Raw genomic sequence first — 16874 nt, 5'->3', positions numbered from 1 at the left:
AAACACCCGACAAGCCCAAAAGAAAAAAGGAAAGCATTCGGAAAATTTTATAGGTTACTATATCACCGTGGTAATGAGGAGTGTAAGAAAATGGAATCTTATTTGAGTAACTGTAACATACCACAAGCATCCAAAGAAAACCAGATAAGTTTGAATGCACTCATATCAATATTGGAAGCACAAATGGCAATATAGAGAATGAAGATGGGGGACGCACTGGGACCAGATGGACTTACAGCAATTTATTACAAAAAGTTCCAGGATGCTCTTATCGACCCGCCTAAAGATACCATGAATAGAATATTGGAGACGGGAGTAATTCCTGTATCATGGAAGGATGCCTCTATTACCCTGATCCCCAAGCAGGACAGTGATCTAACAAAGACAAAAAATTACAGACCTATTTCTTTACTGAATTGCAACTATTACACTATTTGCCACAATTTTAGCTAATAGACTAAAAAAACAATTGACTGAGACAGTCTACAGAGACCAAGTTTTTAAATATATTTTTTATTTTCATTTTTTAAAACAATATTCTTATACATTCACATCATTTTCAATTTCTACACTTCCGGGATTACTTAGATCCCTCGGACTTCCCCCGCCCCTCTGGTTTCCAATTTTTCCCTATTTTTTGCATCTAATTCATAGAATCATAGAGTTGGAAGAGACCACAAGGGCCATCGAGTTCAACCCCCTGCCAAGCAGGAAACACCGTCAGAGCACTCCTGACATATGGTTGTCAAGCCTCTGCTTAAAGACCTCCAAAGAAGGAGACTCCACCACACTCCTTGGCAGCAAATTCCACTGTCAAACAGCTCTTACTGTCAGGAAGTTCTTCCTAATGTTTAGGTGGAATCTTCTTTCTTGTAGTTTGGATCCATTGCTTCGTGTCCGCTTCTCTGGAGCAGCAGAAAACAACCTTTCTCCCTCCTCTATGTGACATCCTTTTATATATTTGAACATGGCTATCATATCACCCCTTAACCTCCTCTTCTCCAGGCTAAACATGCCCAGCTCCCTTAGCCGTTCCTCATAAGGCATCGTTTCCAGGCCTTTGACCATTTTGGTTGCCCTCCTCTGGACACGTTCCAGTTTGTCCGTGTACTTCTTGAACTGTGGTGCCCAGAACTGGACACAGTACTCCAGGTGAGGTCTGACCAGAGCAGAATACAGTGGCACTATTACTTTCCTTGATCTAGATGCTATACTCCTATTGATGCAGCCCAGAATTGCATTGGCTTTTTTAGCTGCCGCATCCCACTGTTGGCTCATATCAAGTTTGTGGTCAACCAAGACTCCTAGATCCTTTTCACATGTACTGCTCTCAAGCCAGGTGTCACCCATCTTGTATTTGTGCCTCTCATTTTTTTTGCCCAAGTGCAATACTTTACATTTCTCCCTGTTAAAATTCATCTTGTTTTGGCCCAGTTCTCTAATCTGTCAAGGTCGTTTTGAAGTGTGATCCTGTCCTCTGGGGTGTTAGCCACCCCTCCTAGTTTGGTGTCATCTGCAAATTTGATCAGGATGCCCTTGAGTCCATCATCCAAGTCGTTGATAAAGATGTTGAATAAGACTGGGCCCAAGACAGAACCCTAATTACATTTTTCTAATCCGTTTTATCTCCTTTTTTACCTTAATTCGTATTACATTATAAGTATTACAACAATCCTGCTAACATTTTTAAGTATAAACTTTCTTTAAGTATAAACTCTCTATAAACTTTTTCCACTCTTGACTGAATTTCTTGTCATCTTGGGGCCTGATCCTCACGGTCATCTTTGCCATTTCAGCATAGTCCATCATCTTGGTTATCCACTCTTTCGTCGAGACTTTCTCTTCCTTCCACTTCTGGGCAAGCAGCAGTCTTGCAGCTGTTGTTGCGTACATAGTCTTTTTAAATCTTTTGGTATTTCGTCTCCTGTTAACCCTAGTAAAAAGTCTTTTGGTTTTTTGATAAAAGTTATCTTAAAGATTTTTTTCAATTCATTATATATCATTTCCCAGAAGTCTTTTACTATTTTACATGTCCACCAGATGTGGTAAAAAGTACCTTCTTTATCTTTACACTTACAACATAAGTTGGAGGTGTTTTTATACATTTTTGGTAATCTTACTGGAGTCAAATACCAACAGTACATCATTTTCATGTAGTTTTCTCTCAATGTACAACAAGCCATAAATTTCAAATCCTCTTTCCACAACTTCTCCCATAAGTTAGATTGTATATTATAACCCACATATTTTGCCCAGTGTATATTACAGCTTTAACTTCTTCATCCTTAGTGTCCCATTCTAACAGTAGCTTATACATTTTTGATAATAGTTTCTCATTGTTCTCCAATAATTCTTTTTCGAACCTTGAGAATTCCTTCCCAAAGCCCACTCCTTTGTTGCTCCTATATATGTCACTTAATATTGTAACCAGTCCGTTAATAGGTGCCTTATATCTTGAATTTTTTTCCAATTTCAATTGATTTTCCATTTCTATAGATTGTCCATTCTCCTTTCATGTTAATTTTTTTAACAGATATTGCTTCAAGTGGGGAAAGCCATCATGACGTTTTATTCTCTAATAAAGTTTAATATGTTTCCTGTACCGTATAACTTGATTTCCTTATAATGTGGTTCAGGAACCCTTTGTGTACCTTCGTTTTCCCATATCCTAAGTATGCATGCCAACCAAATCTATGATCATGCCCTTCCAAGTCTAATACATCTGTATTTTTTAACATTATCCATTCCCGTAGCCAGCAGAGAAGGACACTTCATAATATAATTTCAAATGTGCTAAAGAGAATCCACCCCTTTCTTTAGCATCTGTTAGCAATTAAATTTAATTCTGGGCTTCTTCCCCTGCCAGATAAATTTAGAAATATCCTTTTGCCATTGCTTAAAGTGTTCTGGGTCCTCTGACCACGGTATTGATTGGAATAAAAATAGCATTCTTGGCAATACATTCATTTTAATCATTGAGATCCTTCCCCACAAAGATAAATTCATCCTTCCCTGTACCTCCATATCCCTCTTTATTTCATTCTAGATCTTTATATAATTATCTTTGAAAATAAGTGCTGGAGATGTAAAAAGGTTGAGGGTACATTTTATCATATGTAGTGGACTTGTAAAAGGGTGAAAGAATATTGAGAAATGATATATAATGAACTGGGAAAAATGTTCAAAAGTACCTTTCCAAAAAGAGTCCTTTTTGTTGGGGATAATTCAGAGGGAAATTCCCAGGTGTCAAAAAGGACTATTTATGTATGCCACTATTGCAGCCCGTGTCTTGTTAGCCCCAAAATGGAAAACGAGTGAGGTCCCAACCAAAGAAGAATGGCAACTTGCAGACTTAACACATAGAATAAGAGAACAAGAAAAATGCAAGAAAAATGGAAAATGTTTATGGAATATATGAGTAAAAACTGTGTTCATTTAAATACGCTGGTAACATTAAGATAATTTCACAGTGTAAATAAGTTTTGATAGATGTAACAATGGATTATTGAATGGTTTAGTTCATGTAAAATATGCAGCGCTGTGTGATATGCAAAATGAACCACTGAAAGAGAAGAAGGGAAGTCATTGCTTTAAGCTTGTTTAAATGACTAGTTTGAAATGTAATTTAGAAAATTTAATAAAAAAACTATTTAAAAAAAAGATATGTCAGGGAGATGTGTGGAATTCCTCCCAGGGCTTCTGCAGAGCTGGCCCTAACAATGGGCAGAATAAAGCTGGCCCTAACAATGGGCAGAATAAAGCAGCCGCCTCTGCTAGCAGACACTGGGGAGCCATGAGGCGTTGTGGGGAAGAACTGTACGTGCCCTATAGCCAGCTCTACACCTGCTGGTCTAGCTTGCTGCCCTCAGGGGCAGTGCAGCAAGCTGTCCTATCATCAGTGCCAAGGTAAGATCCAGCTGTCTGTCTGGTTGCCTTTTGAACATCGAAAGGGTGTGTGTGTGTGTGTGTGTGCCATTTTGTCCTTTACCTCAGGCAGCAAAACATCTTGCCCCAGCCCTGGATGTGTGTGAGCCAAGGGGCCTGCTCAAGCAGCGGCTTGCAGGCGTGTCGTGCCTCTGCTCGCCCCCCGCTCTGTCCTCCAACCGGTTTGTTGTTAGCAGCGCGTGACTCAGGGCTGCCAGTCGAGTGCCTGACAGCAAGACTCACCTATTCTGCCGGCAAACAACAGCTCAGCATCCCACTGAAGACACAAAGAATATCAGAGTTTGGCAAGAAATTGCAGGAGCTCCAAACCCTGGATCAGAAGCCTGCAGTCTATACTGGCACACACACATGTGCACTGGTTTTATTGCTGATGTCGTGTGCCCTGCGATGGAGCTGTGGGCATAGTGCAATTGCTATGCTGCTATTGAACTATGCTGTGCAGCACAAGCAGAGCAGAACTATCCAGTTCTTTGCCTTAGAACAACTTTTTCTTGGTGGGGGACATAATAAAGGCAGCAGCAGATTTCCAGCAATGGACACTGGGTCTTGAATTGCAGAGCCAGTTTTCCTGCAACAGAATCACAGGTGGGCCAAAGATTGCCAGATTCAGCAACGTAGTGTTGGTTGCCGGTGCCTGGGATGGGTGTGCACTGGAGCAAAGCGGGGCTGCACTGAGCTGCCTACCCCCCCCCCCGCACAGGGGGGAGCCAGCCAACGCGGCCCTTGGTGGGCAGAAATGGGGGAGTGGGCCGGGCCATGCTGGGGTCACCTGTATGGAGGCGCCTGGTTCGCACCCACTCAAAAACTGTGTGCCCGGGACCCTGGCACCCCTCACACTTCACCCCCACCCAGTTCATAATAATACATACAACATCAATACAAAGAATGTATCCAGTTGTTCAGAGTACTTCACATGCTTCAGTCACCCTTACAAGGAAAAGCACTATTCTTATTCCCACATTGCAGATGCAGGAGCTGAGGCCAGGAGAACAGCTGCTTGTGGCTGAGCTCTGAACTCATGGTTCATACTTGGCCACAAAAGCATGGCAATGTCAGTGGGCACTTCCAGACAACCTGTTTATTGAGCATTCATCTTGATTTGTTTGCAGGGAGATTAGACAGCATTGGCTATTTAATGTGATTTGTTTGCAGGAAGGTTAGATGTTGTAGCATCAAAGCCTCTGTTGTTGTTATTACACACAGAATCATAGAATCATAGAATCATAGAGTTGGAAGAGACCACAAGGGCCATCGAGTCCAACCCCCTGCCAAGCAGGAAACACCATCAGAGCACTCCTGACATATGGTTGTCAAGCCTCTGCTTAAAGACCTCCAAAGAAGGAGACTCCACCACACTCCTTGGCAGCAAATTCCACTCTCCAGTACATTTTCCCGCCGGTTTCCTTTAGGGAAGCCGTTTTGTTCTGCCAGAGCTTCCAAACCTGAATTTGCTGGTATGTGAATGAGTCCCACTCAAAAATAGCAACAATGCCCGGGAAGTGAACTAACAGCATTCTGCCCCTTTGCATGGAGCTTATCTGGCAGCATGATAGGGATGTTGGGTAAGTCAGCAGCAGCTGCAGCAGCAGATCTTTGTGCTCAGTCCCATGAGGAGGGAGGGTGACAGGGAAGGTGGATGAAAGGATCAAACAGTAAGAAGGCCTCTCAAATGCAAGGACTCTGACCTGGCCAGTTTGTGCACTGCAGCTCTTGAGACCAGGAGGCAATGGAGTGAGCTGATGAGCCCAAGACATTTCTGGAGCCACTCAAAACAAACTAGGATATAATGCTGGCAAAGGTCTGAGAGAGAAGGAAATCAAATAAAACTGGGAGAGGAGAAAGGAAAGGTGAAGACAGGCATAATACAGAAACAGCTCACAGCAGATTTGTCAGCCTGGCTTTCTTCAACTTTCACCAATGAAATGACAGGCATTTGGCTGGCACAGCTGGCAGCCTTGCCCCTTCTGCCATGCTTCAGGAGTGTTGATGCCTTTTAACATTGTTAGAAGTGCTGTACAAATGCCTGCCTTTATATCGTCATTTATTGCTGTATTAATTTAAAAGTTTTTATTTATTTATTTTAGACTGCTCTGGGGAAGAGAGTCTTCTGCTCCCAACTTGCAGGACTGGTTTCCCCGTCACTGCCTACTCAGACTTGACTCTGAATAGCAGCCTCTGTCTGATCTGCTTGGCATGCAGTGGGGGCAGCTGGACAGACCTAGAAATGCCCTGCATGTTTCTCCCCAATGTGAAGACGTTTGTTTCCAGTTACTTTGTTGTCCTTAGCAAAAACAAGGGATTGTTGGCTCCTGTCTTAGCTGCCACTTGCTGCTCACATGATGTGAGCCCCAACACCACAGAACCAGAGCCCAAAGGATTCTACCCCACACATGCACCCCACAGATGTCACATGGGAGTGAGCACTGCGGCTTGTGGGCTTGTAGTCAGAGGATGAGGGCCGGAGGCTGCACTGGGGATGAACAAGCAGAGCAACCTCCTCTTCCCTGGCTCAGACAAGTCCCTTGAAGAGGCTGCACGGCAGGTTCCCTTCCCTTGGCAGAAGTTGTGGGATCAGTTCACTCACCAGCAACCAGGCAGCAGTTCTGTGTTTTCAGCTCCCCCAACTGACTTGCAGCAAAAAAGAACCCTATCCCTTCTCCTGAAAAAGGCAGCCCTATGAAATAGGAGGCACCCTGACACCGAAATAAAATGAGCCAACAATCTAGGGACACAAGGGCAGACTTACGAGAGACACCAATCCAACATTTCTGTGCCATTCCTTTTTGCAGGGGAGATTTGCAAGGGCAGAAGAACTGTTTGGGAGATGGGCTTCATATTTTGCAGGCGTGCTCCCGGGATTCTCCCTGGATTATTGATTCTCCTCCTCCCTTTGCATACATGTAAGTGGAAGTGCAACTTGCAGGGCGGGGGTTGCACTTCTCAACCCCTATAAGGACCCGAGCTAGCAGGCAGCTCCAGCTCCATTTCTTAGGCTTCACCCTGCCTGCCCTGAATAATGTTGTTTGAGCTCTGTGAGCTGCCATCAATGCTACAGTCTCTGCCTGCCTGGGTTTTCAAGCCTAAAAAGGCAATGGAACAGCAAGCAAATGGAAGGAAGCCAATCCCACCCCACTCCCCCGAGAGAACGGAAAAGGCCACTCAGAAAGACAGCCTCTGTTCCCAGCCAGGCCTGACCTTCTGTAGGATAGGATGTGGGTTTCTGCTGAAAGGGATCAATTCACATGACACTGACCCAAAGCCACCATTCCTTGACCTCACCATTGTCTCCCATCGAAATGGCACGAGAGAGGGGGTAGCAATGTGGGTGTCAAATCCAGACTCCAGCAGGGAGGGAAAGGAGGCTAGCAGGAAGGGGGGAGCCTGTGAGACTAAGAGAGCCCTGCTGGATTATGAATCGTCTGTGTAGTCCAGCATTCTGTTTCTCGTGCTGGCGAAGCCGATGCCTCCAAGAATCCCATATCTCGTGGTACATGAGACAGTAGCCTCCTCCAGCTGCTGCTCTCCAGTAATGGGTGTTTGTGACCAGCAGCCATGTGTCGGGGATTGGCGGGGCTCCAAAGTGCACATGGCAGAGCCAGGGGACCAGCGATTTATGGGGTTTGATGCCACCCGCAAGGCAGGAAATAGGGCAGGGGGTGGAGATCACTTTAGCTTACTTTTTCTGCAACTCTTTTTGAGATATGGCAATCAAAAGCCATACACAGTATTCATATTCTGGTTATACCATAGAGTTTTATAAAGTTGTTATGATATTGGAACTTCTATTTTTTTATCCCTTCCCTAATGATCTCTAGCCTGAAATTTGCTTTTTTTAAAACAGCTGGTGTAATCTAGCACAGTGTTTTGACCGAGCTACCCAGCGTGATCCCAAGATCCCATTCCTGTTACATCAGACTCCATCAGTATGCATGCAGCTAGGATTTATTTTTATTTGCCAAGATGTGCTGAACAGTACACTTACTTACAACGAACCATGCTTGCTATTGCCCATTCACTCGGTTTTGAGAGATCTTTGGGAGCTCTTTACAATTCTTTTTATTTTTACCAACCTGAATAATGTGGTGTCATCAGCAAGTCTGGCCTCTCACCGTCCTCCCCTGTATCTAGGCTGTTGATGAACATGTTAAAAACCAAAACAGCTCCTTGGGGAACCTTACTTATGTGGGAAATTTCAGTCAAATATAACTAGCAAGCTTAGGGCTAGTTAATGCATGAAAGGGTTAAGACTCAGGTTATTCCCACTTCACCTTTGGTGAAGATGGAAGTAAAGGTTCTTTGTTCATTCTAAAGTTGACCAAGACAACACTGCGCTTCAAGCCCAGACTGTGTGCCGAGAAGTATTTTTCTGTGTTTTGTAAAACAATTTTTTTCTACCTGTGTTCTTCTTGCTGCTGCATGGAATAACACATTAATCTTTGGAGTTTGTAAGTAATGCATTTAAACTTGCTAATGGTGTGATCTGTTCATTGCAAGAAGGGTAGAAATGGGGAAGTGCTGTAAATGGGTTAAATCTAACAGCCTATATTCCTAGGCTATACTGTTGCTTGCTTTTGTGGTTTATAACTTTGCTGCTGGGACTCTGCTTCTGTTACTGGAGTTTGACTGCCCCACATTTATGGATGTAGGCACCCAGCGCATTCTTTTATTAATTAGCCCACATGGGTGATATATACTATTTCTTCCCCTGCAACCTAATCCGTCTTTTTAGCAACCAGGACGTATCTCATTACTGTCATCATCAGACCTAAACCTTTGCTGCTTGTTCAGGACAAGGATGAAGAATACAAGGCCTCCAGATATTAAGTGGGGGTTGGTTGCAATTATTTCCTCTGCTCAGCTCATAATCCAGCCATGCTGATGAGTACATTTTTTTTAGCTGCCTATAAAAAGTGTGCTTGTTTCTGCACCTCCACAACGCCTGCTGACTCAGTATACCATAAGTCAGTACTGATCCTTCTTCAAGCTGGCCTTGTAAAGGCCACCCTGAATTTCTCAAGGCTCCAGGAAGGAAGAATGCACAATAACATCATAGGTCCAGGTCAGACTGTGCATTTAAACAAATAATTGGCAAGAAGCTTGAAATGGTGGAAACTGGAAAAGGTGGCTTAAGCAGAGTCACAAAACTGATCCAGCTTCTCAGAAACTTTGGCAATTCCACTGCTAATCCCTGATAAAGTCCAAAATTCTAAGGCTTGAGTTGGGAACCCGGTGGTCCTTTCAAGGACTGGGTGTGCTCAGGCCACAAAGTCCTTCTTCAAAGAATGGTAATGTGACACACATCTGTGCTTGTGATTGGCCGGCATATATATAAGGCCTTCAGACTGGACTGGGCAGGCCAGGTGTAAACCGGCTCTTGTCTGGCCAACAGGTTAGAACCGCCTGCTTGCTGCCTCAGGCCTGAGTGCAGCTTTGTTTCCAGGCTGGCTCAGCTGCCTGCTGCCCTGACCAAGCCCTGAGGCAGCACGCCTTGCGCAGATCGGATGGGCTGAGTCGGCACTTCTGGGGCCCCACTGCCCCTGCCAAGCTCCTGTGCAGACTTGCCCTTGTAAAAGCGATTCCTCCTTGTGCACTCTTTCCCTGCCTCCCAAGTGCTTCTAACTCTGCATAACCTCGTTGTGGGTTTGAATGTTAACAAATCAGCAGAAATTTCATTTCAACGGAGCACTGGAGGGGAGGGGCGGTGGGGGGGGGAGGAGAGGGAAAGCAATCTGTCAGATCTCCTCTCCGCTCAGCTCACGGCCATTCCCATCGCTCCCCATTGTGCCTGCTGATTGCTTATTCTTCTTCCTTAAAAAGAAGCCTTGGAGAATATTTAAACAATAGCTTACTTGCTGGGATGAATCACAAAACATATATAGAGCTAAATATACAAAAATAAGCCGCCCACCTGCACGCCTTTCTCAGCGCAAAAGTGCAGAAGCCAAAGGAGTTTCTGCTGTGATGGGCTTTGGAATAAGCCAAGTTGGCAATTTCGAAATTACATTCAATTGCTGGAGCAGAAAACAAAGTATACAGCTCTGGACATCAACTAATTTTTTAAAATGGGGGTGGGGGGTTGATTTTGAAGGAAGCAAAGCCAGAGCTGGCTTTGTCTGTCAAGTCATTCCCTTGCAACCCAAGCTGCATGCAAAGGACTCTCTCCTCTCCATTGCGCACAAAACTTTTACCAACCTGGGGCCGATGGGAGATGTAATCCAAAACATATGCGGAGCACCAATGTTGGTAAAAGTTGGTGCACAGCAGGGGGCTACAGGGGGAATAGCCAGGCAAAGCCTCCAGAGGGATACCATTGAGGCTCCTAGCGTGTGTGTTTGTTTGTTTGTGTGTGTGTGTGTGTACACAAATGCACATGGGAGGCCAAACTGGGTCTTTGACCCTGGTGAAATAAAGCCTAGTTTTGCCCCTGGTGCACAGCAAGAGAGGCATGGGTAGCACGCACCCCCCCCCCAATCTTAGGCACCTCACCTTTTACTCTTGTCCATAATGCAAGGGCAGCTGTTCACTGCCTGGGGGGGATTGAAGAGTCATTTGTCTAGCATCTCAGATACATTGTGGGGGTTCTTTTTTTTATAATATTTTTTTTGGATTTTTCAAACATAAATGCAAAAATAAAAAAAAACAGTGTAACATATATCATAACATCTTTTCATAACATCTTTGGACTCCCTCGCAGAGGGAGTCCATTGTGGGGGTTCTTGGGGTCCTCCCGGGGAGCAGATGGGAAGCCCTGGGTGCCAGACTGAGTTGCTAGACCTCCAGTTGCCTACCCCTAATATACAGAAATGTGGGGGAAAGGGCTGATGTATTGCTCATAAGGAGAAAAAAGTTTATCTTCATTTTGTGATCCTGCCAAGTCTTCATCAGTTTGCATCATTCAAATAGAGTTACAGATTTTTTAAAAAAATGTTTCAGCTTGTTTAAGATCTTAAGAACGTAAGAGAAGCCTGCTGGATTAGACTAAAGAGGGCCCACCTAGTTCTGCCTCCTGTCCTCACAGGGGCGAACCAGGCGCCTCTGGGAAACCGGCAAGCTTTCTTTAAACTGAGTAGGGAGAGTTCGGCTGGGAGACACAGAAGGATGGGAAGCAAGAGCAATAGAGTGCTGCAAGGACCGGGCATGAGCAGGTGAAAGGCAAAGACACAGCAGAATGTGCAACTGCCTTTGTGGATGTGACTCCCCTTCTCTCTCTCTCTTGCTTTGCTACCAGCCCCTCCTGCCAAAACGTAGGCTGAAAGCTCTTTGAGGTGCAGAGCCACCTGTAAAGCAGGGGCAGCCAATGTGGAAGTACTGGCTTCCATCCTTACTGAACGTTGGCACTGTTGGCTGGGGCTGATGGTAGCTGTAGTTCAAACCAGCAGGAGAAAGGGCACCGGGGTGGGGAAGGTTGCTTTAAACCAGCATGAATGTCTCAGTCAGTAGAACATGAGACTCTTAATCTCAGGGTCGTGGGTCTGAGCGCCCCCCCCCCGTCAGTCAAAAAGATTCCTGCATTGCAAAGGGTTGGACTAGATGACCCTCTTGGTCCCTTCCAGCTCTACAATTCTATGAATGCTTCAGCAACAGGCATCCTGGCTGGGCCCCAAACCCAGCCCTTCTGATGACTGCCTCCCTCCTTGGTTGCTAACCAGGAGGCATATGAGTGAGGAGAAAATGAGTTCGGGGGCAACAGGATTCCCACCTATGGCACTGGCGCATAAGACCCACGGGCTTTTTCCAGTGGCCTTGATATCCTTTTGTGAGGGTAGGTATATAAATACTTTAAATAAATAAATAAATAAATAAATAAATAAATAAATAAATAATATTCATCAAAACTCTTGACACAGAAAACATTCTACCAGACTATCTGGCCCCTCATGTATGACAGATATACATGCTCCTGTCTACACGAGAGTGCAATGTGCGGGAGATGCTGACGGCAGGGCACATGCTGCTAGAAAGGATGCTAAGAGCAGGCGGCCTTGCTGTCGTGTCGCTTTCCTCTGCAGGGATCCCATCAGCCTTTATCAGTCCCAGACGCAAGCAGCTATATTAATTTTCTGGCATTGCGTTCAAAGTTGAGAAATCAAAGCCAGGAAGGACTGGAACCCAGTCACACATGGCAGTCACAAAACCATGGTGTGCACCTCCTCCCTTTCTCCTCCCCTCCTCTGCCCTGGGGGGGGGGCGTGGAGATGGAACCCAGATGAGGGCAGAAAAGTTGCTGGAAGAAAGGATGGTTTCTAGATGTCTTAGAGGGTGCACCACCTTTCCAATTCCGGGGTGGGCAACGTGAGCCTGAGGGCTGCTTCTAGACTAAATGCAGGGAGGGGTGAGAAGAAAGAAAAGAAAGAGAAATGGGAGAAGTGAGAGGGAGAGAGAAGTGGGTGGCAGAGGGGCAGGGAGAAAAAAGGCTGCAATAGAGAGAAGGGGAAGAGGAAGCAGAGAACGAGGGAGGGAGAAAAGGGGTGTCCTGCCCACTTCTGGCCCCAGCCTGCCCACTACCAGCATGTGTTCCCTGGCAGATTCCGCCCCCCCCCCAGAATGTATTCCTCAAGATAAAATGAGTTGTCCTTTTGTGCCGTAATGTGTGTCAGAATTCTGACCTGCAAAGGTTCCTTCTGCTGACAGGGAGTTTGCAGGGCACAACGTGGCTCTCCTTCTGTGCCAGGGCCAGGCTGCCCTGTGTTACACCTGCTTTGCTTCCCCTTCTGGGTAGACATGCTTAGACGTGCACATCTGCAGTGCTCAGCCTGCTGGGGAGTTCTGAATGCATTCTAAGTCACACTTGGGACTTCTTGGGGCCCTGTAAGCCTGGCTGGCACTCTGTCTGCACCCCAAATGTGTATATGAGCTTGGAGAAAGGCATGCAACAACTCACTGACAGTCACACCGACATAGAAAGGCCTCTTTCACAGGCAAAACTTTGACAACCGCTGGTCTATACAAATGTTTCAGCATCCACAAACAGGATGCAATATCCCTGCCAGCCATGCTCCCAGAAAAACCCATAGCCAGTATTCCAAGGGAGCTCCTGCTATACAAGAAAGGCGATTCCGACTAAACCTCAAGAAGAACCGTCTGACGGGAAGAGCTGTTTGACAGTGGGATGGTCTCCCTTGGGAAGTGGTGGACTCTCCTTTCTGGGAGGTTTTTAGGCCGAGATTGGATGCCCACCTGCCATGGATGAGCTGAGATCCCTGTGTTGCCGGTTGGGCTAGATGGCCCTTGGTCTCCCTTCCAACTCTAAAATTCTGTGATCCTTTGATTCTATGATTCTATGTTGGAAGGATCCCAGGAAAGCATCATCAGACCTGGAACCAGTTCACCCTCTTCCCACGTTTTCCCACACTAACCTCATTGCTCACTGCTGTCTGCATCTTTCCCAGCAGCTTTGTAATGAAACAGAGACTCAGGTTCCTGCGCAGTTGTCTAGAGGAAAGACGAGAAAGCATCAGCCTCTCCAGCCCCATGCCAAGAAGCCTCCCTTTCCTTCATCATGCCATGGACCAGCGTGGCACCAAGAGCGTGGCAGATTCCTGATGTTGCCAAAGGGCAGCAAAGTTTCTGTTTTTAAATGGAACTATTACTTTTTTAAAAAAACAACAACAACATCCCAACAAGGGCAGGCAGGAGCATTTGGATTGTATGTCCCAGGTGCCAAAGTGCCCTTTGGATCAGTCCTAAGGATCCCCACTCTTTTTCTCTCTCTTCAAGGCGCTCGGGGCCCCTTCGGATATCCTTTTCATGGGGCATTCATGGAGACTGGGGCAGTCATATGCAACCCCACTTTTTGAGAATTGTTCGAGTCTCCTAAGGTTTTGGGATGAACATACTGCTTTGCCTCCAATCAGACCTGCCCCGTAACCTCCTGCTAGAATCCTGTAACTTTTCATAACCACAAATATTCAGGTGGGGACAGGATTCGCTCTGCTTTTGCTGTGCTATAGCACAAGAGTTCCCTTCTGGACAGTATAGTAACACTGGGGAAGCATCACAGAGCAAAGATTGAAGAGGGAGGATGTGTGGGTGGTCCAGTATAAATTCACAACTCATGCACTATTACTGAATCTGTGACATGCTGCAGAATACACCCACAAAAACCCCACTGGTCTGGAGGGACCTCAGTCTCCCATCACAGGTTTCATTCACTCCATGAGATTTGTGTCAGGAGAACCACTGGGTGGATTGTGCCCCATATTAGTGAGTGGCCTTTTGGGTTTCCCTTCTCTCAGGCAATGAAACCATCTTGGACAGATCCCACCAGCACCATGCAAAGGTGTCGGTTAGGAGTGAACCACAAACCTCTTGCTAAAGCATTGGCAGAGCTCTATCTCTCACTGCCTCCCACTTTATTTAATTTGCTAGCCACTCTGTGAGCATTCTTTTGGATGATTTTCTTTTTACTAATTAAATTTAGACTGTCCTCTTATTATGTTAGCACTACAGTTGTATCCTCTTTCCATATTCTGGGTTGTATTATTATTATTTTATTAGATTTATATACCACCCTCATCATAAGATCTCAGGGCAGTTCACAGGATAAAAATAAGTAAAACAAAACAGCACAACAACAACATGCACACCCTTCCCACAGACTCATTTAAAAAGCTGTAGAATATTAATCAGCCCATGGCCTGGTTGAAGAGGAACGTTTTCTCCTGGCGCCTAAAAATTGGATTGTATCCAGTGCAGCGCTAAGTTAAAGTCGCTTAGTGGGATACAGTGGTGCCTTGCAAGACGAAATTAATCCGTTCCGCGAGTCTCTTGGTCTTGCGGTTTTTTCGTCTTGCGAAGCACGGCTATTAGCGGCTTAGCGGCTTAGAAAAAGGGGGGAAAGGGGGGAAAAACCCGCAGGAACTCGCAAGACATTTTCGACTTGCAAAGCAAGCCCATAGGGAAATTCGTCTTGCGAAGCACCTCAAAAGACGGAAAACTCTTTCGTCTAGCGAGTGTTTCGTCTTGCGAGGCGTTCGTCTTGCGGGGCACCACTGTACTTACTCTACTGGTGGGATGTTGTTGCCCAAAGGAATGCCTGAGCAGGTTGCTGGCATCTTTGCTGCACAGTGATTCTCTGCTGGCGCAACACTGCACTGGATTCCCCTGTTGCGCCGCGCTGCTCCCTTGCACGAGGGCCACTGCAGAACTCTGGCACCACCATGCAAACCAAAAGCCTCTGTGCCGACAGGCCACTCTTATCATCCCCAGCATTAGGCTGGAACTCCTGACTCTCACTTCAAGTCATAATAAGCCACCTTGGCTACATTCAAACGCCAAGCAGCAGCAAGTAAATTAAATCAGCTGTATGCATTCTGACAGCGCAAACTGGCACGCTGCTCTTTCGCTGACGGTGACGTCACTGGCAACAAGGCTGGCAGCCGGCGATCCCTAAGGGCCAAGCCAGGCAAGATGTAAAAGCAGTCGTGGGAGATTGGGAATGGCGTTACGGCAGGGGGGGGGGAGTTAACGCTCCCCCCCTCCGTCTGCACCAGACCCCAGAAGGCCAGAGCACTGATGAGCAGGGATGAGCCCACGCATCCTCCTCCAGGGATTCAGCGCTGCAGAATCTCCAGAGCTTGCTGCCCCTTGGGACTGTGCCAAGGCCCACACCCTTCTCCCCAGCCCTGCTTCCCACCCTCCTCGAGTGTTTTTGCCTGGCTAAAATGTGTCCATGAATGTGAGCATGTGCAGAAATGAGCCCATTGCACAAGGGGGGCATTTATGGAAAGGCTGCTCCTCCGACCTTTGTCCTTGGCCCAACCTGCCACTGGCATTTAGCCCCCAGAAGGTGGCCCAAGAGGGAATGTGGCCCTTGGTCACAAAAAGGGGGCCCCCTGCCAAATAAAGTGGTGGGTGCACCCAATATGGTGGCTTAGGGTGAAAGAAGGCCTAATACAAACGGAGCCTTTACAGGAGTCCTTGTGTGAGCCTGACTTCTTCTCGGGCTCGCAGTTGCCGCAATGGGACTACATGGCAGCAAACTGAGCCCTGATTCAGCCACCGGCTCTGTCTTTCCCCAACTCATAAGCAAGCTGCCTGCCTTTAAAGTGTCACATGAATGATATCTGTTTATAGGCCCACACTTCAGCTTCTTCATAGGAAAAAAGAGAAACTTTTCCTTTTATATATGCAAAGCTGTCCTGGGAGTTTGGGAATGAGGGCAGATTGCAAGCATCATAAGCAGCACCAGCCACAGCTGGCTTTTACTGACAATTTGCAGTATTATTCCCCCCTCCCTGGCAGTTTGACCCTGATGATGGAAAAAGGTGTTCTGCCTGAACTGAACGGAGCTGAGCCACTTTGAAACTGTACCCGCTGCTCTACAAAATGATGTCTTCATCCATAATGTTTCAAGGTACCCTTCAGCCCCTCTATTTGCATACCATTTGGGAATCCCTGCTTTAAATGAAAAAGTGTTTAAATGAAGACGAGGAGCCTTCACCAGCCTGCTGCCCCCGCCTCCAAGTTCTGAATTACAGTTCCCCTCAGCCCCAGCCAGCCGTATGGGGGCTGGAGCTGATGGAGCACGGTCATTCTGGCAGAGGCTGGTGGCAGATGCAGGGCAAAACATCTGTGGAAGGGCACCAGGTTGGCACATTTTGAGTGGAATGAACACATAACAGTGCTTAATTCCTGAATAAACCGCTGAGAATTCATTGTGGGTTTTGTCCTTCTGTGGTGTTCCTTGCTGCTGAAAGAAAAGCCCTTTTGTTTTCTTCTGCTGAGGGTGTGTTCCTTTTGTGTGATGTGTAAATATTACTAGCACCATATGAAACTCTGCAACTTAGTGCTGCTTCACTTCCTACAGGATTCCTCCTACAGGCAGCTTCTTCGCTGTGTATACACACGGCATGGAGATTTCACACAAATTCCAGATTCTTTTTTAATATGCACAAAGAGGATCACATAATGTGCAGTCCTAATTTTTA

At 46.3% G+C, this 16874-nt stretch overlaps 1 protein-coding gene across 1 annotated transcript in view; it reads right to left on the bottom strand.

Annotated features, from left to right (window-relative positions):
* Positions 1-16874, bottom strand: part of FAM178B (family with sequence similarity 178 member B) — a gene marked incomplete at its 3' end in the record, with an annotated part of 184565 nt that overhangs the window by 45111 nt on the left and 122580 nt on the right. The window contains exon 14 of the mRNA XM_081871480.1: positions 13302-13377. Within this exon, the coding sequence (XP_081727606.1) occupies positions 13302-13377 (76 nt within the window). The remainder of the gene's footprint in view (positions 1-13301; positions 13378-16874) is intronic.

This window comes from Podarcis erhardii (assembly GCF_964252035.2).
Source record: "Podarcis erhardii genome assembly, chromosome: 7".
NCBI classification, from domain to species: domain Eukaryota; kingdom Metazoa; phylum Chordata; class Lepidosauria; order Squamata; family Lacertidae; genus Podarcis; species Podarcis erhardii.
Note: the sequence above shows the minus strand (reverse complement) of the source record. Positions and strands in the feature narration are given on the sequence as shown.